General features: G+C 36.2%; 2 protein-coding genes across 4 annotated transcripts; one reads left to right on the top strand and one right to left on the bottom strand.

Moving 5' to 3' along the window:
* The first annotated feature begins 1,669 nt into the window (after positions 1 to 1,669).
* On the top strand, positions 1,670 to 6,052 carry LOC132191252 (protein trichome birefringence-like 9). Its single transcript, XM_059606194.2, has 4 exons — positions 1,670 to 2,067; positions 3,450 to 3,839; positions 3,926 to 4,084; positions 5,725 to 6,052. Exons 1-4 carry the CDS (start codon positions 1,670 to 1,672, stop codon positions 6,050 to 6,052), a joined length of 1,275 nt encoding a protein of 424 aa, XP_059462177.1.
* LOC132191251 (LETM1-like protein) lies at positions 5,820 to 22,364 on the bottom strand. 3 transcript variants are annotated; one of them, XM_059606192.2, is made up of 19 exons: positions 22,130 to 22,364; positions 20,692 to 21,184; positions 20,188 to 20,279; positions 19,234 to 19,398; positions 18,746 to 19,139; positions 17,389 to 17,507; positions 17,215 to 17,287; positions 16,911 to 17,131; positions 16,779 to 16,823; positions 16,419 to 16,515; positions 14,699 to 14,890; positions 13,931 to 14,016; positions 13,697 to 13,784; positions 8,426 to 8,575; positions 7,444 to 7,566; positions 6,938 to 7,108; positions 6,344 to 6,403; positions 6,102 to 6,250; positions 5,820 to 5,981 (listed from the first exon to the last, which is right to left on the bottom strand). In XM_059606192.2, the coding sequence occupies exons 1-18, from the start codon at positions 22,168 to 22,170 to the stop codon at positions 6,137 to 6,139; spliced, it is 2,724 nt and encodes a 907-aa protein (XP_059462175.2). In that variant the 5' UTR covers positions 22,171 to 22,364; the 3' UTR covers positions 5,820 to 5,981; positions 6,102 to 6,136. The 3 variants fall into 3 exon arrangements, with proteins under 3 accessions (XP_059462175.2, XP_059462174.2, XP_059462176.2); XM_059606191.2 differs by having other exon boundaries at positions 5,830 to 6,022; XM_059606193.2 differs by lacking the exon at positions 5,820 to 5,981 and having other exon boundaries at positions 6,137 to 6,250; positions 7,444 to 7,560.
* Between the last annotated feature and the right edge of the window lie 1,393 nt (positions 22,365 to 23,757).

Raw genomic sequence — 23,757 nt, 5'->3', positions numbered from 1 at the left:
CTCGACATGAATCTAACACGCAATTTTAAAATTAAGATTTAGGTTAAACGGGTTAGGATCGTAAACAGGTCACCAATTTATGACATGTTTAATAAATGAGTCGGATTGTGTCAACCCACGGGTTTACAAGTTGACACATTTGACGAGTATATAATTTTATTTTTTTATTTATTTTTATTTCAAATTTGCAAGGTTGCTTGGATTTTTCCATTTTGGTTAGTCTATAAAAATTAAAATGACTGTAAGCATGTTCACAGGTCGGGTCGGGTCAATTCGGAACCTATGAACATATAAATTAAATGTGTTCATGGGCCGTGTCATGTCAACCAAACACGACACATTTATCTAAATGGATTACACGTGTCGTGTTTGGGTTTGGCATAAATGAGTTCACGTCATAAACAGGTTGACATGAACCCGATACGCTAACACGTTTTAGCAGCCCTAATTTTATGGCAGTCCTAAATACTTTACTATAAATAGCATTATTTTTTTTTTTTTTGTCCTTAATCGAGTGTTTGATTTCTCTAGTAATAGTTTTAACACGCACCATAATTTTCTCATGAGGTAGAATTTACACCCAAATTTTCTACTAACTGATGGCATTGAATAACTGGTGGAATAACTAGCAAATTTTAGCCCAAATTAATTTGCTACAAGCATGCTTAACTAAGACACATGTCTTGACCCTTCCCAACTCCCCCCATTTAGGATTGAAAACAGATCGTGTTACATTGATACTGTCACTTCAACGTGTTAACGGAACGTGAAATAGTAATGAAATAAAAATTGTAGTTTTTAATATTACTTAATTTATATGATATCATAGCAAAGATTTCTTAATTAATTAATTTTGAACCTCTATCCAAAAAAAAAGAGATTAATTACAAAGGAATTTAAATAGTTTCTATTTATTAATTTAAAAGGCATGAGGAGACGATCAAAGTGGCTACTCTTCTTGAGCGTAACTCCGTTGAAAACCGCATACTGCATAGGCGGTCTCTTAAATCCGATGAACCATAACATAATAACTCAACTTGGCCTATAAGAACATTAATAAAATTGAAGGCAGCTAATACTAATATATAAAAAAATTTGGTACAAAATGGTGTGTCAATTAGTGGAACCAGAGGTCGTATGAATATACATGCAATTAAAAAGAAATGCAGCGCACGTCGTTATAGCAAATAGCAAGTGGCCTACGTGCTTGACGTTATGAAACAAAAAGTCTTCTAATTTCATTGTCTTTAGAAAAAAACAAGGAGTAGAATGTGGCCTACGTGCTTGACGTACGTCGACACTACTTATTACAAATATTGTGATGTGTTATTAAGGGAAAAAAAAAATCTCAGTTTTTCTCCCAAATGACTTTTTCTTCAGGTTTTCCAAGTCATTTGATACAAAGAAGTGCTGATAAAAGCTTTTAATTTTAGATTAAAATTTCTTTAGAATTATAAGAGATACTTATCTGTCATAAATTAAATAGCAAGAAAGCCCATTTAAAGTCGGTGTAGGTAACCATAATTAGGGAGAAAACCAAGCACTCCATAAACCTCCATATCTCGATATATCTTTCACTTGACAATTGACCAATTATAACAGGCTACCGACTCTCTCTCTTTCTCTCTCTCACGCTAATGACCTCTTCAACCCCCTTCTTCCTCTTCTTATGGATCTTCAACCTTCTCACTCTCAGGAACCCACAGTACCGGAAAGGCTCCAACTTCTTCCCCTCCCCATCCTAAACAAAAGAGACGTCAAATATGCACTCTTTTTCCTCCTCCTTCTGATTTCTTCCATTGTTGTTTTCTTTCTTGTCAGCCCTTTTGAGTCTCGGCCAATTCTTCGTATTGGGTTCTTGTCGCAAATCATATCCAATAATGAAGAATATTTAGGAGCTTGTGATTATTCTAAAGGCAGATGGGTTTGGGACGAAAGTTACCCGCCTCAATCGTACGCGGAGAACTGCCCGTTTCTCGATCCTGGCTTCCGGTGTAGTCAAAACGGACGTAAAGATGAGGATTACCGTAAATGGCGATGGCAGCCGGAGGGCTGTGATCTTCCCAGGTATGTATGCATGGTATGAATATCGAGAGTCAGAATATAATCAATGCATGTTCATGCATGCCATGCATTAATGCATGCACTTGTTTGCTCAAATTCTACTATAAACTCAGAACTAGCTAAATTTTTCCTGCTAGACTCGTTTAGTTAATATCACGAGATTGATTGTTCGAATTGTCGTGTATTTGGAGTTTACCTAGCTCCATGAATATAACCCTTTGTTAGTTTGGTCTAGAAGGTTGTTTGGACGAGAAAGAGTTCAAGAACCATATAAATTTAGTGTGTTGGAGAGATGTCCTGTCTATTGTCTTGTCTTGTCTCGTCTTCAAGAAGAAGCAAAGAATCGGATTCATGGAAAAAAAAAAAAAAACCTACTTTAATGTCTACTTTCTTATGACTAATCAATTCTCTTGATAAAAACCTAGAGGGTGTCTGGTGGAGCTTTTAAGGATGGAAATGACACCGTATGCGGATTGGATTCGTTATTCCATATCTCGGACCCAAACCAATTGGATATGAATTAAGTTGACTCACTCCAATTGGGCAGCCGGCCAGATTCATTCATGTGATTGCCTGCAGGGTTAATTTCTTAATATAATAGAGAATTGACATTGCTATCTGTTGGCCTATATATATATATATATATATAAAACTGTGATTTAGATGTAGGGGCAACTCCATTATATATAATATTTAATAATGACATTGGTCATTAGTGACGAATTTTTGAACATTTTGATTCTATTATTTGAGTTTTTTATTTATTTTTATTTATTTATTTATTATTGGATATTGTTATGGTTATATAAGAAAACTTTGACCATGTGATAATTTTTTTAATGGTTATTTTCTTAATGCTACTGTTTGGGTTTAATTGTGATTTGGGAACATTTGTAAAATTTGTATACAAAAGCGAAAGAACTATTTTATTCAACAAAAATCGAAAATGAATAAATTTTATTTGGTTATGGATGAAAAACAAAGAAAATAAATCAAATACTATAGATAGCTTATGTATATAAGGATATTTTGAAAAAAAATAATAATAATTTCTTGAGGATGCTTAAGAGTAAGCCAAATATGATAATCTCATATTCTCGTAAATTATATCAAATTCCTAATCATTCTCATATGTGGGTTTAGATATTAGTGATCACATTCCTCGAAATTCAGATTCTCGAGTATCACGTTTCTGAGAATGTGAATGCTAGGAAAATGTTAGATTTTAACGCCACGCACGTTATAGTTTTGTTCAAATACCATTATATGGTTCATGCATTTAGCCTCAGTTCATAACATCTACTATGGTTAATGGTTCTTCCTACCATGGCACCAAAGTTCATTTAGGTAAAAATGAAACTTTTGCTTCAATTTTCTAATCTCAGATTCAATGCAAGCGAGCTCTTGGAAAGAAGCCGAAATGGGCGTATAGTGTTTGCCGGCGATTCTATTGGAAGAAACCAGTGGGAGTCTTTGCTATGCATGCTTGCACAAGCTGTCTCCAACCAGTCCAGAATATATGAAGTACATGGAAACCCCATAACCAAACACAAGGGCTTCCTCTCCATGCGGTTCCAAGATTACAACCTCACAGTTGAGTATTACAGGGCACCTTTTTTAGTCACCGTCGGCCGGCCGCCCCGAAACTCATCAAATCAAGTCCGAATCACCGTTAGGGTCGATGAGGTGCACTGGTACTCCAAACACTGGTTAGGAGCAGATGTTCTGGTTTTCAATGCCGGGCATTGGTGGAACGAAGACAAAACAGTAAAGATGTAAGAGCTTCCATTGATCCTGCTCCGTATGATCAAGCATTAACATTCAAAACTAATTTCTCTTGTAATATAATTATGTGCTTCAGGGGCTGTTACTTCCAGGAAGGAGGCAAGATAAATAGGACAATGGATGTGATGGAAGCATTCCGGAGATCCCTACAAACATGGAAGTCTTGGGCACTACAAAATTTCGATCCCGAAAGAACTTTTATATTCTTTCGTAGCTACTCCCCGGTACATTTCAGGCAAGTCTCCCAAATCTCCTAAAGTAAAAATCTATTTAACTCCATCTCGATGATGGACTATTTCTTTTTTACTTGAGTTTTATGTGTCAGATTCGGAAAACGCATTAGCTATATGCACTATGACTTCAAAAAAACTAGTTAAGTTGCAATTAAAGCTTCTTATAATCACTTATGAAGTCCAATCCCACCTAATAAAGATCTCATGTAATTCTTTTATAATCCATATAATTTATGTGGACAATATATCTCCCACTCAAAATTCTTGACGTCCACATCAAGACCTTCGTCATGCAATGCTTCAACGCCACAAAGTGTTACTAGGTTTCTTTGATACCATTTGTAACTACCTCGAGAAAGTAATAGCCACAATAACTAGTCAAGTTACAATTGAAGCTTCCTAAAATTACTTATAAAGCCTAATCTTACATTGTAAAAAACCAATATAAGACTTAACATCCGTTAACTGCTTAATAATTCACCCACTCAATTTGAGCAATTTATCTTTAGAGTGTGAGACTAACTTTCGGAAGTGTCACAATTTAGCCACATAATTGATTAAATCAGTGTAAATAGGACACATGTTTGGAAAACTCTTTACCTACCCCATAATAATACTTTTTTCCCTCTTTCCTCTGGGAAAAGGAAAAAGGGCTAGAGAGGAGTTTTCAAGGGTAGCTTTCTTCTCATTTACATGCTTAAACTCAATGCATTTATTTTCTGTAGTTCAGAAAAAGGGGAACTCGTGTAAGAGCATTCTTAATGGAAGAGCCAAATGTTACTTTTATCTAAAATAGCTCTTCAAATGTTTAAAAAATCACCTACATTAGATTAGCTAAAAGAAAATGTAAAATAGATATTTGATTGGAAGAGCTAAAAAAGAAACTAAATGTAACAGCACTTTTCAAGAGAGCTATTTTATTTTTTATTGTTTCTCTCACCTGTTTTCTCTTTTTTCCAAATCTTTTCCTACTTTTTCTCTGCATGTTCTATTTTTCCTATAACTTTTCCCATTTTTCCTCTCACATGTTCTCTTTTTCCCAAAACTTTTCTTACTTTTAATAATATTTTAATAGAATAGATAGAAATATAGCTAATCGGATATAGAGACATTTAAGAGCATTCCCAATGGAAGAGCCAAATGTTACTTTTATCTAGAATATCTCTTCAAATGTTCAAAAAACCTCCCACATTGGATGAGCCAAAAACATATGTAAAATAGATATTTGATTAGAAGAGCTAAAAAAAAAGTTAAATGTAGCAGCACTTTTAAGGGAGCCATTTTTTTTTTTAGTGTTTCTCTCTCCTGCTTTATCTTTTTCTCAAATCTTTTCTCACCTTTTTTTTAGAAATATAGCTAATCGGATGTGGAGACACTTAAAAATGACTTAGCTAAACTAGATAAAAGTGAATTTTAAAAGCCATTTTACATAAAAATATGGCTCTTCCATTGGGAATGCTCTTAAATGGCTTAGCTAAATTAGATAAAAGTGAGTTTTAAGAAACCATTTTATATAAAAATATGGCTCCTCCATTGAAAATGCTCTAATCAGTAAATACTCAAAAGATTAGCAAAAACAGCCCGAAGGCCTTGTTTACTGATTATGAGCTCTGACTCGAGATTTTTATATGTAAAATTGCAGGAATGGCACGTGGGATAGAGGGGGTCTCTGCAATACTAGTACGGAACCAGAAACAAACTACACAATGTTGGAAGCCGAACCATTGAACAATGTACTCATTTCCAATGTAATCAAAGAGATGGATTATGGAAACAGGAAGATCCAGTTTTTAAACATCACATATCTAACAGAGTTTAGGAAAGATGGTCACCCTTCAATGAATCGTGAGCCAGGCACTCCAGCTCTAGCCCCACAAGACTGCAGCCATTGGTGCCTACCTGGAGTGCCGGATACATGGAATGAACTTCTGTATGCTCATCTATTGTCAAAAGGATTCAGAACCAAGTGATAAAAAAAATAAAAAATCATGTGACCTTGTAATTGATGATATATTTCACCTTTGACAGCTGTACAAATTTGCATTGGCTATTAGTCAGGCTAGTTCCTCCACATTTTCATTTGGATTTTCTTCATCGGGTTCCATCTCCTTGACTTTCTCAAGTTGCCTCAAGAGATAGAGTCTTTCAGGTCCATATGTGGATGGTATCTGCCAAAAACATATCAGTTACCACGAAAGATACATATTTTGGCATCTCAAGAAATTTTTTAACAAAAAGGCTGTTAGAGAAATGCAACACACCATAGCTGGTACATATCTCTGAATAGCAGCCAACATGGCTGCATGCCCAACTGCAGTAACCTATACGACATCATTGTTCTCTACATTAGGTCAGAAATGAACCAATAGCCAAGAGAAACATATCATAACAACAATGTTTTCTCTGGTCATGTTAACTGTGATCATGCATAAAGGACGTATTAAATAGCATAGGCATGATTAAAGCTTTAGATAAATGTATATATATGAAACCATTATAGATTAATAATTTTTTTTTTTTTTTTTTTAATGTCTATTGTTGTATGACTACTTTCCCAATAACATGAACAAGAATAATTTTCTTCTCTCCCCAACTCAGATAATGTGGCAACACTACTTAAATTTGTGGGACAATAATGGTCCACCTGATCTGAAATGAAAGATGAAAATAAAAAGATGAGCAGCATCAGCCAAGATAAGAGTTGGGATGAGAAGCTAAAATCTACAACATGTCTTGAGTCAATATAATAATTTAGAAAGATATAAGGAAGAAAAACCAGAAAGTGAAAAAGGAGAATGCAATGTTGAATAAAAGGAGAACGCAATATGATAGAACTATTTCATTTTCAAACTCACAGGAAGAAGCATTAAAACCCCAATTGGAACAACTGATGCTAAGTCAGTCATCGTTCTTTTGAAAGCTTTCTTTTCTTTTTCCGTCAGCTCATCTCCTATTAGGACCCGTCTGAGCAACACCATAGAAGCAGCAACATCAATAGCTAGAAGCTGGGTTCCTTGCCAGACATCCTGCTCAGTAAAAAGAGGATTATCAAGTAGTAAAGTTGAGATAATCTCATGTAATCGTCAAGGCAAAGACATATTTGAGTTCTTAAATTATAAATACTACTACTTATTTCAAGTGTCAAATTGGGTGGCCTTGGCTTGGGTAGCAACAGCAAATTGAGGGTTTGGCTAGGTCTAGGCTATCAAAGTACCAAAAACATCAAAATCAACTTTCAGTGATTCTTTGAAATAGCAAAGCATGTATGCAGAATGTGGATGGGTTAAAATAGGAGTAATGATGTATCCTAGTTAGACAATCGATCATATTTTGACTGATGCAAAACAAAAGATATCCATACCGTGCTAGCTTCTTTTAGCTTGACAAATGATTTTTCAATTATACTATCCTTCTTCTGAACCTGGACCAATTGAGAACCTGTAGCATCATCCTGATAATTATCACCATCATCTGTAACCTTAAACTCCAGAAAACAAAAAAAAAAAAATCTGATTAGCAACCTATAGCCTCAAACAACACCAATGGCAAGTAAAGGAGATTTTCATGATAATGTTCTGACACAAATGGACATGAGTAAAGGAGATTTACAGAAGCACATCTACCTCTCTATTTTGCCCACCCATACCCACACCCATGCACACGCAAGCGCACGTGCGCAGGGACAGACTTGATATGTACTTTAGGTGACCACTTGGGTCACCAATGCAAAACTAGCAAAGCCACTTCTCATAGGGTCATAGATAAATATTGATGTTCATCACATGTAAGCAAAGCCAAGGACCCCAGTTAGCCAAAACTTTGTAATATCTTCTGTAGGCAATGAAGATCAGAACCAAATGCTGGCCAACCTTAGAATATTCCAACACATGGTCTCACCAAGATCTTTAATCAAAACCTTTTAGAATGTACAACAAGAGGAACTGCCCAGTATGCTATCAAATATTAAATCTTGACACTATTCATAGGTATCGTGTAGAACTACAAACCCCTTGAGATTTTGTAAAATACTAACTGCTATAAAATGGAAATGACATCTTGACGACTTCATATTTAAAACTTTTTGACAATTTTCCGAAATTTTCATTTTAAGGTAAAATTCCTAGCTATTAAAATATGTAGGGAAGTTTTAGGCATCTACTGTTACTAGACCATGGCCCAAGTGCCATAAGGAGGTCAAAAAGTCAAAAGAGCTGGCTGGGACTTCAGGTATCTTTAACCTAGGCCCCATCCAACATCCAACCAACCTTTGAACTCCACCTCCTAATGGCAGATTTGGATATATTTCATTTTATATATAAGCAGCTTAAGTCTTTGAGGTCTACCTCCTCATTTTCTGATTGATCAGCACTTCTTTGGACCCGTCTTTCAAGTTCTATTAGCTCATTTCTTAAAAGTTCAAAACGTCGAATTTCATTCGACTCTGAGTCTGCAACATCAGCATTTGAAGTATTCTGCTCCATGCATTCATTTTCCTGCACACACACAAAAAAAAAAAAGGAGAGAGATTACTTTCTTTTCAACAAAGCATACCAGCTTCTAATGGCATAATAGGCATTTTTCAGAGACGAAGTAATTTGATTGTCAAAGCAAGAATGCCTTAAGCGTTCTCTTTTACTCTCTCTTCTTCTCTATGGCACATTGTTACTGTTCACGCAGTCCCTCAAGATCAATGAGATTTCCTCTTTTATTATCTCGTTGCAACCCCAAATCAAATCCTTCCCTTTATCCTATCAGAACCCCACAGCCCTATATACTTTCCCCTAAACAATAGCCATCAAACAGCCTTCCAGTCCAGGCCTAGAGAACCATCTTTGCTGCATCCAGAATCTCCTGCACCCTTGTTCTCAATTCCTGCAATTTCCCAGCCACCAAGATATAATCCTTCTAAACCCTACAATCCCAAAAGCCTTTTCTTCACCATAACAAACCCCAAGATCATAATTCTTTCAATCCTCAGAACCACCACAAGCAAACATAGACAAATTACTCAAATCCGTCCCACATTAGAATAGCTTGACTAGATTGTCATTATAGAACCAGCAAAAGGAACACTCCTGAACTGCCTCCATTGTACTAGTACAACTTTATATCCACAAATTTAGTTGCTTTTTAATTCATATGTTGTTGCTCAATGCTCATAGAGACTCCTCTTGACCCAAAGTTGGGAATTGGCACTCTAAACACCCCAAGTGGACATACTTGGAATAAAATGGAGCTTTTGGCTTCCTAGGAAAGTAAGGTCTGATTAACTGGTGTTCTGAACAAGCCAAACCAACCCTCGACAGCCTAAACCCTAAGAATATATTATATTTTATCCTATTGACAGACTAAACCAAGCCCTTGTTAATCATAAACAATCAAACCAATCCACCAAAACAAACTTGGTTTTCAGAACAATCCAAAGATTTAAATACACCAACAAAGTATTAACTCTATCTGGCCGTAGCCTTAGCCTTGTAGCTACCCTTCCAAATTTTCAGACCCAAATTATAAAAAACCTTGTAACATCTAAGAATCTGCCAGCCAGATGAAATCACGCAAACCACAACAATGATGGACGTGTTACAACAAGAAATACCGAGGCCAGCCAAAAAGAACTTCAAGTGCTGCCTAATGAAGCGCTGTTTTTAAAGGAAAAAAGGCCCAAACAGTGATAAGGCTCTATGCCCATATGGATTTCAATGGCTTTCTTTCAAGCTTGTTGGGATGTGATCGAAACATACATTATTGGGGTGTTTCATGACTTTCATGCTTGTAGTAAGTTTGAAAGAAGCTTTATGCCACGTTCATTGTTCTCATCCCAAAGAAATCTAGGGCCATTGATCTTAAAGACTTCCGACATGTTAGTCTTGTGAGTGAAGTTTATAAGATCATTGCCAAAGTCCTTGCCAATAGATTGAGAAGGGTAGTGGAGAAGATTATTTCAAATTCCCATAATGTCTTTGTGGTAGGCAAATCCTTAATTTAATGCTTATAGCAAATCAATGACTGGATAGTAGGACCAGATTTGATGAAGAGAGGTGCATTGCAAGCTGGATATTGAAAAGATCTATGATCATGTCAACTGGTAGTCCTTACTATATTTGTTGAGAATGTGCAAATTCGGGAGAAATGGTGCTCTTGGATAGCACATTGCATCTCTTCGGTACACTTCTCCATCTTGGTGAATGGAAATTCGTCTGATTTCTTCAGCAGTTCCCGTGGGCTGAGACAAGGAGACCCTTTATCTCCTTTCCTATTCGTCATTGTTATGGAGGCTCTTAGTAAAATGCTTACTACAACAATCGATGGGGTCTTCTCTCAGGCTTGCGAGGTCTAGGCACTCTGTGTGATTAGTATATCCCACTTGTTGTTCCCAGAAGATACCTTGGTTTTTTGTGGGGCCAATCCTGATCTTCTTCAACATTTGCGGGACAATCCTACGTACTTCATGTCTCTTTTCCCCCTTCCAGCCGGTTTGGCAAATCGCATAGAGAAGCTCCATCGAGATTTCTTATGGGGGTGGGATAGGTGAAGAGTTCAAATATCCGATTAGTTGGTCTAACGTTTGCTCTCCAATTTTTGAGGAAATGTTGGGGGGTTCGAAACTTGAGGATGTTCAATCGTGCTCTTTTAGGGAAATGGTTGTGGCACTATGTGCATAGGAGAGAGGCATGGTGGAGAGTCATTATAGATTCTAAATTTGAAAATTCTTGAAGTGGGAGGTGTTCTATTGATCCCCCAAAGCCATATGGGGTGGGGCTATTGAAGAATATTAGGAAGGGGTGGCGGATAATGTTTTCTAGTCATACCAAATTTGACCTGGAAGATGGCTTCAAGATCAAATTCTGGGACAATGTGAGGTCTGAGTAGATGAATGACCCTTAAGGAAGCATTCCCAGAGTTACATAGCATTGCTTGTGTGAAGGATGCTTTTGTTGCAGTTCATTTTGATCTCTAGTGATTCCCTTCAATGGAATGTAAGCTTTATTAGAGTGGCTCGCGATTGAGAGGTGGAAGACAAGCTTTGGTGGCCCCTTCAAACAACGGGATGTTCGAGGATAGCTTTTTTTACAGGTCCTTACATGTAATGATGGCATTCCTTTTCCTGGGAAGTGTATTTGGTAGATCAAGGAGCCTCTAAGAAAAAAAAATTTCTCTTGGTCGGCGGGCTTAGGAAAGATCCTTAACAGGGATAATCTTAGGAAGCAACATGTCATTGTGGTTGATTGGTGCTGCATGTGCAAGAGGAATGCCTTCTTTAGTCGCTTTTGCCTTACAAAATGCCTTCTTTAGTCGCTTTTGGCTGTCCTATGGAAGATGGTGGTTCCCTCTTGCTTGTTGTGGTGCCTTTAGAGGAAAAGAAAGGATCGAGAATTCAAGGACCGAGAGAGGCGGTTGGAGGAGTTTTAAGTCTTTTTTTTATTCTCTTTATTCTTGGACAGCTACGTTTTTAGCTCCTTTGGTGATTACTTTTAATGATTTTCTTGTTCTTTTTTCTCTTTCTAGATAGGTGTTTCTTTTGTATATTTCCTATGAACTTATATTGCACTTTGCACTTTTAATGACATTTCAATTACTTATCCCAAAAAAAAAAAAACTTTCCGCAAAACCATGCACACTTTAATTTGAAAGATCAACAATCGTCAACCTTCAACCAACCCAATCTATACATATATGGTAATCTGGTCATCCAAATACCAATAATTCAAGAAAAATTCATCAGTTGATTTGAGACCTAAGTCTATACATCTAGCTAGATATCTAAAGCTTTTGAGACCTATACTAAGGAGGGAGGTGGCAACACCTAAAGTGCTGGCCTTTTGAGTTTGTTAGAAGAATTAGGGTTTGAGTCATTAGGGTTTTGGGGGTATTTTAGTCTCTATGGTATTTCCCTAATCCTATATAATAGGATGCTTGTATTAGGTTAACATAAGTTGAATAATATAATAGCTTCCGCCTTTTGTGTCTAAACCGTTCATACAAACTATAACATGGTATCAGAGCTTGTTTCGATTCTTGGATAATTTAGTTTTCTTCTTGGTGGCAGCACTGCCCGTGTGGGCTAACCCACACGGGCAGTACCTTCAAAGAGCTCCAAAGAGTTCCGTAGAGCTGTTTTGTTCTTGTTTTATGGTGACCGGAACTCCTTCCGGTGAGAAAAAAAATATATATATATATTTTGTTTGTTTTTGATGTTCTGTGATGCTGGCCGGATGGTTCTGCAGTGGTTTTCTGTCTTGTCTGAAGTGGCCGGAGGGTTCTGTGGTGGCCGGAAAAGTTGCAGCGGCCATCGGAAAAAAAAAAAAAAAAAAAAAAAAATTCCGACGATTTGATGTTTTTGGTGTTGAAACGTTACTGTGTGGCCCTCTATTGATTCTGTAGTTGCTGTTGTTGAAGTGGTCGGAGTGTTCTGTCTTCTCCGGCAAGTTCCGGTGAGCTCCGGTGATACTCCGGCGAATCTCCGGCAATGGTCCGGCGAGCCTCCAGTGACTGTTTCTGTTCTGTTTTTCAATGTTTTTCTTCTGTTTTTAGGTATTGCCAGCCTGTTCTGTGTGTTTCCGGCCAGTTTTGAAGCCCCGACGAAGTTCCGGCGTATGTCCAGCGAAGCACCGGCAAAGTTTTTTGTTTTTCCAATATCTGTTTTTCGGCGAATCTTGTTGGTTAATCATGTGAAAATTTGTTGTTTGTTTGTTGTTTGTGATTGATGTATCCGACCGGCCTTGGATTCTCCGGCGAGAACCGATCAAGTGATCGATGCATCCGACCGGCCTTGGTGTTTTTCGGCGAGAACCAATCCCAAGATCGATGTATCCGACCAGCCTTGGATTCTCCGGCGAGAACCGATCAAGTGATCGTTGCATCCGACCGGCCTTGGTGTTTTTCGGCGAGAACCGATCAAATGGTTGTTCAAGTTACCAACGAGTTTTCGACCGGCGTTGAAGTTTTATTTAATTAACTTGTATGGTCCAAGCAGTTCTAGCTTGAGGGGGAGTGTTAGAATATGTTTTCTAGTTGTTTTTCGTTTGCTTGTATATTTCAAGCTGGATTCATATGATGTATATGCTCCAGCTTGAGGGGGAGTGTTAGAAGAATTAGGGTTTGAGTCATTAGGGTTTTGGGGGTATTTTAGTCTCTATGGTATTTCCCTAATCCTATATAATAGGATGCTTGTATTAGGTTAACATAAGTTGAATAATATAATAGCTTCCGCCTTTTGTGTCTAAACCGTTCATACAAACTATAACAGAGTTTAATATGAAGGGCATGTGAAAAATGAAAGACACATTCCTAACAAATGAATGTATGCATAAATACAAGCATGCAGTAATGAAAGCACCCAAACACATGATAGGATGACTGGCTACAATTTTATTTGACCTAAAGACATACAGCCTTGCCCTGACCAGAAAGAATGATATATCAGATCAATGTCATTGTTGTTTGCTTTAAGTCAAACAGATCTACATTTGAGCCAGACAGCAATCATATTGCTGACATGTACAAGAATTCCTAAAATGTAAATAATGCATTTGGCTATGACTCCATGCACTACTAGGTAATAAATGCGCGAGTAATTAATGTTGTATAGTCATGGTAAAAGCAAGGCATACAGATCCATCCGAAACTGCCTCTGGACCAGGCTTCCTGGCTGGAGGGCGCATGAAGAAACTCCACAATCCACGAGATTTATTGACAACTCTGGAAAGAAATCCTTTTTTGAATAAGAGAAACCCAATAAAAAAAAAAAAAAAAATCACAGGTCACTGTGGAAATATCAAAGATGAGCATTAAATATTAAGCTTGCAGCACGTGAAAGAGCTAAAACTACTGTATAGGTCCCATACCTGTCGCTCCTGTCCAGCACTACATTAGCACCATTCCTGTTTTTCCCTTTCAAGTGCTGTTGCTGCCCACTGATTCTTGATTCTCCCTAGATGACCAGTACAGAAATACCAGCAATAAATGAGAAAATATGCATATTTCAACAAGGATTGGAAATGTCTTTTTTTATTTTTTATAAGTAATCGAAAATTCATTAAAAAGTGCAAAGACGAAACCCAAGTCCACAAGACATATACGCCTAATAAAAAAAGCAGATAAAAAAAATCATGAAAAGCTAGAAATGTGACCCTAACTGATTGAGCATGAAGCTGAATAGATCAAAAAGAAAGAATTTAAACTGCACTCTTTTTGTTTGAAGAAAGCAACCACGTAGGCTCAGAAAGGGGTTAAGTACCACACTTTGAACATGCAAAGAAGGGCACATGTCGAATTGGTGTTTTCAATGCATAATTAGATTTTCTACAAAGGTGCAGTTTTCTAATTAGTGGCTATTAATTTTACATCTTTATCACTAAAATGTACATATCAACAGATCTCTTAGTTAATAGTAAGACTTAAAAGAACACAAAATAACATAAAATTAAAGCAAATTTTTGCATCCTGCTTCCCTTAAAAAACTACTAGTCTGAAAAAGAAAAAAGGCAAGGCTCACAACACGTCGAGTTCTTCAAGATAGTGAGAAAGTCAAGTTGAGTGCTGTCACTGATAGTCAACATGTTATGAGGTCCAAACTATACTTAAATAAAATATTAGAACAGGAACAAATATACCTGCTGAAGGAAATCTGCTTTTGCTCTGAAAGAAGCCCCCAAAAATTCGGCCTCTTTTTTTAGCTTCCTTATTTTCTCAAGGTCAGAGCAAGCAGCTTTTAGATGCTCTTTTCCAGAACCAGAACTTGATACATGCAACTCTTGAAGTAACTTTTCCAGTCTTATAAGAGCTTCTTCCACACTCTCCAATGCCTGACACCATATGTCAATCTCACCATATCAAAAAAGCTTTCAACCAATTCCAAATAAAAGGACATACCATAGGACTTTTCAAACTGGGACAACAATGGTGTTCAGAAACCCATTCATCGGGCTCATCAACAGAATGGTGAAACACCGAGGATCATATTAAAGAGGTGTATTTTGTGATTTTACCATAATGCAAAGATAGAGGATGCCATTAACCTAGAAATAAATGAAATTAATGGAAATGATTAAATGCTTAAGTGTGAGCATATGTACATTCTTACATATAAAAAAGGCTTTAAGGATTGCGTTGAACATTAAATTTTTTATGTTGCTGTGTGGTAGATGAATGCAGTGGCACATGTACTGATTATTATATTATATATTATAACTCAGAGAGAGTTCTTCTTTTTCTTTTTTCTTTTTTGTTCTAATGCATTTTTTTTATGCTATCCAATTTTTCCTAGCTTTCTTTTGATTTTCATATACCAGAATGGTGTATAGGATATTAACTGATACTAAGTCAGAATTTCAATACATAGTTAAACAAGGTCCACTGGCGCAATAAAACTGACAATCATAACTGTAAAACCTACTGTTCACTTAACTTCAGACACTTATAGGGAATATTACTCTTGAAACAATTCAATTAAAAGCAACAACACTGGAAAAATGAAAAGCAACACAAAAAATACAGATTAAGCAATGAAGTCCCTGATGAGACATTAGTGAATCATGTCCATTAAATCCTTGCATATGTCCACCAATATCAAACCAATATTAATCGGTGCAGGAAATGCTGCAATCAACACACAAGCATCCCCACCCAGTAAGTGTCTTTTCGGTATTCTTTTGAATGTACTGGACTTCAGGTAGAAATCATAGTCCCCACATTCCTTATCCAAAATACTTTTAGTCTACTACTTCTAAATGACACAAGAGCTTCTGCCATGAGTTCTGAGACATGGTTCACTGCTCAGAAATAGTAGCCCCAGTCCTAATAGCGCTTTTAAATCAAAACTGAAAAGCCTTTTAATTCTTTCCATTCCATGCATTTGTTCAAAACTACACAATTACTTATCCAAACTACTTTTAGTCTACTACTTCTAAATGACACAAGAGCTTCTGCCATGAGTTCTGAGACATTGTTCACTGCTCAGAAATAGTAGACCCAGTCCTAATAGCGCTTTTAAATCAAAACTGAAAAGCCTTTAAATTCTTTCCATTCCATGCATTTGTTCAAAACTACACAATTACTTACTAGGTACTAGTGTATTAGAATACCATTTCATGTCTGATTGCTCTGCAAGAACTGGAGGCTTGACAATCCTGGCTATTGTTTAGATCAAGAATGAGATGGTGGCTTTAAGAATCTATCTAAAGCACACAAAAAATAAATACAGGACCCTTGTGATTAAGGTCTTCTTGTTTACCTGACAAGTCATATGGGCTACTTGTGACTTCAACATTAACATGAAGCCATTAAGTATAGGGAACTATGAAACACACTTGATTTAAATGGAAGGAAGCCAACCTTATCAAAAGAATCCAACTCTTTCTCAGTTGGTGAGTAAGTCATAGATCCAGTCCTCCCAACAGAATTCTTATTGCTGCTTTCGACCATATCGTTCCTGCATTACATATTTTGAAGAAGCATAATCTGCAATTACTAATTGATTTTTAAACACTGTGCCATGGTCCAGATGCACTAACCATACCATATTTTACAGGTTCATTCTTTTAATTTTGAAACAAAGAGGAGTATACACATGCACTTGTGTGTGTACATGTGTGTGCGTATGCATATGTGCGTGTGGTGTGTTTTGTGTGTGTGTGTGTGTGTGTGTGTGTGAGAGAGAGAGAGAGAGAGAGGGCTTGGCCTTCATTTGCTTACTTTAATATCCCCAATTCTTCCATGCACTCCGATAACTTATTGTGCCTAAACAAATAAAAAAACATGTTGTAATTGCAGAAATCACATGCATTACTTATTGTTCAACTATTGCTGCACCACGAGTTAAATTACCCTCTAGACAGGAATTTTGCTGCCTTAACATTAGAAGGTTTCTCTAGCCATTTACTGTACTTAATGAAGCTCTGCATCCAATGAGAGCAAACATCTATTACTTGGGGGATAGCTTCAGCATCGGGAGGACCTTCTCTTTTACTTCTATGGCCATGTAACTGTTTCTGGGTGACAAAGTTGCCTGGATAAAAAGGAAGCCAATCCAACTCTTCGCAGACAACCTATGGAATTCAAAAGTGTGATTAAATGCTGTAACGGAACCATGAAACATATTTGTAAGATTGTAATGACCATGCATGCTAACCTCAACATACAATTGATAAGAACTTATTGATGAAAGCTGAGGATAGTATAAAACACTGCCCCCAATAAGGTACCTGCAAGAAAAATGGGATAATTAAATAGCCAACCAAATCATAGAAGCAATATCAAACTTAAGGAAAGAGAAAAGAAAAAGAGTAAAAAATAGAAGCTATACCTAATGTAGCTGTCAATAGGATCATCAATAACATCAAAACCACTAGCAGATAGAAAAGACTTTGTGCTTCTGCCCAAGGCAACAAAGAATCCAAATATAGCCAAATCCCTCTCCAAAACCTGTAGTAAATTAATACTGACTTTTATTAACAGCTTCTACATGATTAGAACAATACAGTTAAATGTACACAAAGTGTATAGGCCTCTAGCATACTTAACTCTCTTTCTTTCTTTTTTTTTTTTTGGAAGTAATAGACATTTATTAGAAAATAAAGCTTCTTTTTTTTTTGGATAAGGAAATTTAAAAATTTTTGGATAAGGATAGAGCCCTTGTCGTCAATCTCAATAATTTCTTTTTGCTACCCACTCATAATGGATGGGGAGTTTTTTTTTTTTTTTTGACAAGTCTTTTATTAATTTTATTTTCTAATACACTTGGTTACTTTAAACTTCCTCAAGTTTTTTTTGATAAGTTTTAAACTTCCTCAAGTAGAACCATGTGATTTGAACATTTGGCTAATTCCCAAGCGTTTGAAGAAGATTTCTAAAATGGTTTACTATGACAGGCCTACCAAAACACTGCAACTCACACAAATACCTTTTGGATGTATCAAAAGTATATGTTTATATGATAGTCAATGGTTATATCTTCAAATATATTACGCGTATTCTGCAACACAAACCAATTGCTAGACAGAAATAGTAGGTAAGGAGGAACTCAGAACTCCCTCATTTCTCTGTCATTCTTCTTTTCTATACTTCTTCTACAGATCCTAAACTTATATGTTTTCTTCCAAACCAATTTGCAGATTGGTTATTACTTTAATTCTCTACAAAAACATTGCTATTATAAATTAGGTCAAAATACAATTTTGATCCGTGAATTATGGGTCAAATTCCAAATCTATTCTTGAATTATCAATTGTTTCAATTTAGTCCTTAAAATTTGAAGAACATTCAAGGTTTCTCTTACTCTACTTCACTGTTGCTATGCAAAAAGCACTTTCTGATGTCACATACTCACATACAAAAACATTTGCAGATGAGACATTTTTTTGGATATATGTCCTTATAGTGTTGACACCGCATTCGGGCTACTTGCAAATCTCATAAAATTTGATCAAATGGAGACATGAGAATTCAATATTTTAAAGAAAAGTAACATAGAAAGAAGAAAAAAACAAACTAGGAATATCATATTAATACTTAAAGTCTTACTTCAAAATGATGTGTTTTAGCCATTAAGTTCATTAACTCCAACTGTATCTTAAATTCCAACTTTTAAATCAATAAGTGGCCGTTTAGAGGGGTGAAAGGCAACGTGTTTTCTCTAAAGCTACAGATAACTTAGCACTAACCTCAATACTTTCAGATGTTGTTAATCGTGACCATATTTTCTCCCTATCTATAGCTCGTTGCAGCTGCTTCTGCACAAGATTTACCCAGAAAACAACCTCTTCTGCACCTGAATCATTATTTACTCTACATGCTGCAGCTCGAGGACCAAAATGAACAAGAAATTCTCTGTGTAGACCCATATCCTTCATAGAATAATAAGCCTGGCGTATAGGAATAAAATCAACCAACATGTCCATCAATCTACCAGTTATTTCTGGAATCATGGAAAAGAATTGCTGACAAGAAACTTTTGCTGGACCAAGTTTTGTAATTGCTGCAATGCAAGTAAGTGCAAGCATGAGGACTGCTTCATCACTTGCATTCCCCGATCCCAATGACATACCTTTTCCAAACCTAGAAGCAAATTAAACATTACATCATTTCTACACTAACTTCAAAATCATCCTGCAAAATCTCAACATACAGTAACTTGAAGGTGACAACATACACAGCAGTGGCAGCACTAAAGCGCCCACCCCCTTCAAAATAATTAACAAAGGACGTGACCACCATTGGAACTTGCTCAGACCAAAACCATTCAAAAGCTTCAGGTTGGTTGGATGATAATTTATCCCTGATTAAGCTCTCTAGTGGAGCAGATTGCCGTAATAAACTGCATAACAAAAATTAGACACATCACAAAGCCTTAGACAAAATGAAAAGCAAAAAATAGCTAAAAGAACAGGAAAAAAAAATAACGAAATAGGCAGGTTAGTGCTATAGACAAAGAAAATACAAAAGCATAAGTCAAAACTATATAAAAACATATAGTCAAAAATCTAAAAGTCTACCATTACAGATCCTGCCTCCAAAATGAAAGCAAAATACAAGTTTTCTCAATTTAACTTAATGTAAAAACCAAATCCAAGAGTTAGATATGTAAACCCAAATCCAAGAGTTAGATCATAAAAAATAAATAAAATAAAGATTTAAAAAAAAAAACAACTATGTCAAAAAGTGGCCAGTTATTAAAAAAGGGAAAGCAACTGAAGCTTATATTTGAAATTTTAAGACTTCACATTTGGTTTTAAAATTGGCTGTGCGCAACCAACAATCAACTCATGCCATTGATAAGTTGAATGCAATAAAGTAAACGCCATCATAATCCAAAGATGTGAAGAAATCTTAGATCCTTAACTCTCGCAAGAAACACTATTTTCATCAACAAAGTGGACATTTATACAGGACATATAGGCTTTAACTTGACAACAAAAAGCCGATTTGATTAGATCCTTAACTCTTGCAAGTCTGAAACACTATTTTCATCAACAACGTGGACATTTATATCCAGGACATATAGGCTTTAACTTGACAACAAAAAGCCGATTTGACAAGCATCTAAAAATCCATAGCTACTTAGCAACATAAGAACTGATAACATGAAATATAAGCAACCTACTACCTCCTTTGAACAACAAGATTTATATCCCTGTCTCTACCATCACCTCGGGATGAGATCTCGATCACAGCTTGCAATAAGCAATACACAGAAGCCTGAGAAAATTCATTATTATTCAGATAGCCTGGATATAATATGAGTTTAAATTAAGTAAGAAATGACTAGTCAAAACCCTAGCACAAAGAGGTCAAAATCCAGTTATCTCTTATAACTCATCAAATACGAATGCCTATAAGCTTAACCCACTTGTGTGATATATTGAGAAGTAATTTCTAGAAAAACAGTAGTATAATGTATTGACTAACAAATCTACTGAATGATACAGGAAACTAAAATTGCATATGGAAAAAACACTAGTTCTGATATGCATGGATAACAATTTATTAAGCAATAAAATATATCTATCAAGCCAGTGTAAGAGCGTATAATTGTACAATGAAGCATTTATCAATGCATAACTTCTGAAGAATGTTGCAATAACTTTTGAAGAAAGTTTCATGGCAATACCTGATAAGACAGTGTTTTCAACCATGCATTTCTGTCTATACCAAGCCAGGCAGTTGAAAACCAAGATATTTTTGACAATGGGCCCTGTTCTTTGATTGCCAACTCAAAAATCCTGGCAGCCTCATGCAAATACTGGATAAGTCCATCGCTATAATCTTCCCCTTGGAGTGATTGATTTAGTTTGACCCTCATTCCCTCCACACCACCGCTGGTACTTGCTTGGGGACTCCCATTGACTGTTACACCCTCATCACCAGATGCAAAAGGACGGAGGTGTCCCATTCTTCTTGATTTACGAAAGGTTAAACAGTTTTTCCTATATCCCACCAACCAATGGTTAAGACCATGATTATTCCTCTCTAATAAAGCGAGCCTTATAACACATCTCTTCCTCAAATTACCCCAGTTAATTAGGACATGATCTGAGTTTGCCACTTGCTTGCAGGAAAGACAGGTTCTAATTGGCTTCCCTGATACCCATGCATCTGAAGAGCTGCAATACAAAACACAACAATAAGATGCAAGCAAATTAAAGAACATTTTCACCCCAAAACACAACATCTGAAGAGCTGCAATACAAAACAGAACAATAAGATGCAAGCACATTAAATAACATTTTCACCCCAATAGATTACTTTGAAGGATTATCATGGGATGTAAAACCAAAGTTCCAATGGTAAGTGTGACAGGGACATAGCTTCTCAAAATACGAGAAGTTGCAGCTGCTTAAGAAATACCGCTGATCTGCTTCTCAAAATCCACCAAAAAAGCAGAAACCGCCGCACAAAATCAACAAAAAAACTAGAGCAGCATTTGGTTTACCATTGAACCACGGGGCAGCTTCTGCTTCCTAAAAGCTGAAGGACTCCTAAAGAAGCCGTGAAATCCCCACAAAACAGTAGCCATGTCTACTACACTCAAATCTCATCCAGCATTTTAAAATGTTACAGCTATTAAGGCTCCAAACCTATCCTACAAAAATTGCAAATAAGTTCCATTTCAAATGCAACATTTCGTCGTAATTCCTCACTCAATCTAGCCACTCAAACTCACACATAATTGCTCAAAGGTCCACAGCCACAAAGTATCGCAAATGATAACAACAACAAACAATGTTCATTAAAGTAATATGAAAAATCAAGCATTAAATACACATATTATCTCGTTTCATCCGACTTTAATCTCTGCTTAACTGCCAAGATAAAGGTACAAAATTAAGAAAAAAAAAAAAAAAAAACCAACCAACTAGTGCGCAATAACGTAATTGGACTCACTAGCTGGTTCAAGAGGATTAGACACAAATGGACAATAGGATGGTCGATTTTCCTTCTTTTGCTCATTAACTTTTCCGCAGTTTCTCAGCAAACAAACAATGAAAATTGCCTTAAATTTCTGAGTCCAACAAAATAATAAGCGAGTCGGAGAAAGAATAGAGCACCTTGAATGGAAGAAGCTGTTGCGCTGCAATTTAATGGCCATAAATGGGAGAGAGAAAATCAATGGGAAAATCTGCTCCGATGCGCATGAGAAATTGGAGCGCTGCAGATTTTGGGTGACGCTGTTTTTGGTACAGAAAGGGAAGGATGACGTGGCTAAAAGGCTCTATCCGTGTACGTGGAGAAGCGAATGATCACAAAAGTCGAACACAAAAATACTTCCTTATGGAGGGGATTTCCTGCGGTAATGGGAGTTTGGAGCTCCAACGGCGACATTTCCTTATTATATCACCTGTTACAGGAGAGACGAAAATTCTAAATAATACCCGCCGTACAACGTTTATTTTTTTAAAAAAAAAAAATTATTTCAATCTAATTTATTAATTCAGTCATTGGAAACAAAGATTACTAATCATTGGAGTGAATATTTATAGGCAAATACTATTTTTATTGGTGTTGGAAAATAAATCATATCACTATTGGACTTGTGATTGATCATTATTGAATTTTGATCTAATATCATCATTGGACTTGTAATTGATCATTATTGAATTTTGATCTAATAGTGATTTTAATAACCACATCGTTCTTAGTAAAACAGAAGTAAGCCTCCTAAAATTACTCTATGACTCACACCACATAATCAATGCTATCAATTAATGTAAAAATAACTGTATAAGCTCACTGCATGGAAAATAATTCTTACTACAAGAAGAATAATTGTATAATGATCACAACTTCAATCCGTCACGTGATAAGCATTAAAGGTCATATTCATAAGTCTCGATAAAAATGGTCACCCTCTCCAAAATACAGGAGAGGCTCAGATTCTCTCTCTCTTAAAACGTTTTTCATTCAATTATTTTGTTAAACAATATATTGCCTTAAGTATTAGAGTGTCTTAAGTCTCAACGAATTTTCAGTAATCATTTTTTCTATTTTATAGATGGCCATCACTCGCTTGATAGTTAGAAATATTGTTTCAACAATTGGTAAAAAAAAAAAAAAGAAGGTAATTCATTTTCCTTTTAAGATGAGTATAAATCAAATGTTATGACATATAAGAATAAAAGACACGATGAGAGAAAGATAAGGGATTCAAACTAATTACTTCCGCTTTACGAAACGTGGTCACAGTCAATTGAGCAATCCCTTAGAAATGACGAACGAAGTTTTTAAGTCAGAGTATAAGCCGTGACTTTTATTTTTGAAAAATGCTAGGTTTATAAACAAATTTTACAAAAAAATATTTTACAACATGATGTAGCATAATATGATTGTGTTTTTTAAAAGTTGAATTTATCTCATTTCCAATCATATTGTGCCACATCATGTTGTAAAAATTTGTTTGTAAACCTAACATTCCTCTTTAATTTTAATATCATTATATACGTGCCCAACTTTCCTTTTTAGTATACATGAATACAATGTATGCATATTCAGTGTAAACTTGTATGTAAATAATTTGGAGACCCACGGCCAAAATGTGGGTCTTGGGCCATGGAACCCCCTTGGCCGAAGCATCCACCGCTCGAGAGAGTCCATACCTCCGGCCCAATATTAGGAGGCTCTAAGATATTCATGCATTGATCTTTTACGAACCACCTTGCCACTTTGCTCAAAATCTCTC

This window comes from Corylus avellana, chromosome 10 (assembly GCF_965113065.1).
Source record: "Corylus avellana chromosome 10, dhCorAvel1.hap1.2, whole genome shotgun sequence".
Lineage (NCBI taxonomy): Eukaryota > Viridiplantae > Streptophyta > Magnoliopsida > Fagales > Betulaceae > Corylus > Corylus avellana.
The sequence above is the reverse complement of the archived record's forward strand: the minus strand, read 5'-3'. Positions and strand labels throughout refer to the sequence as shown.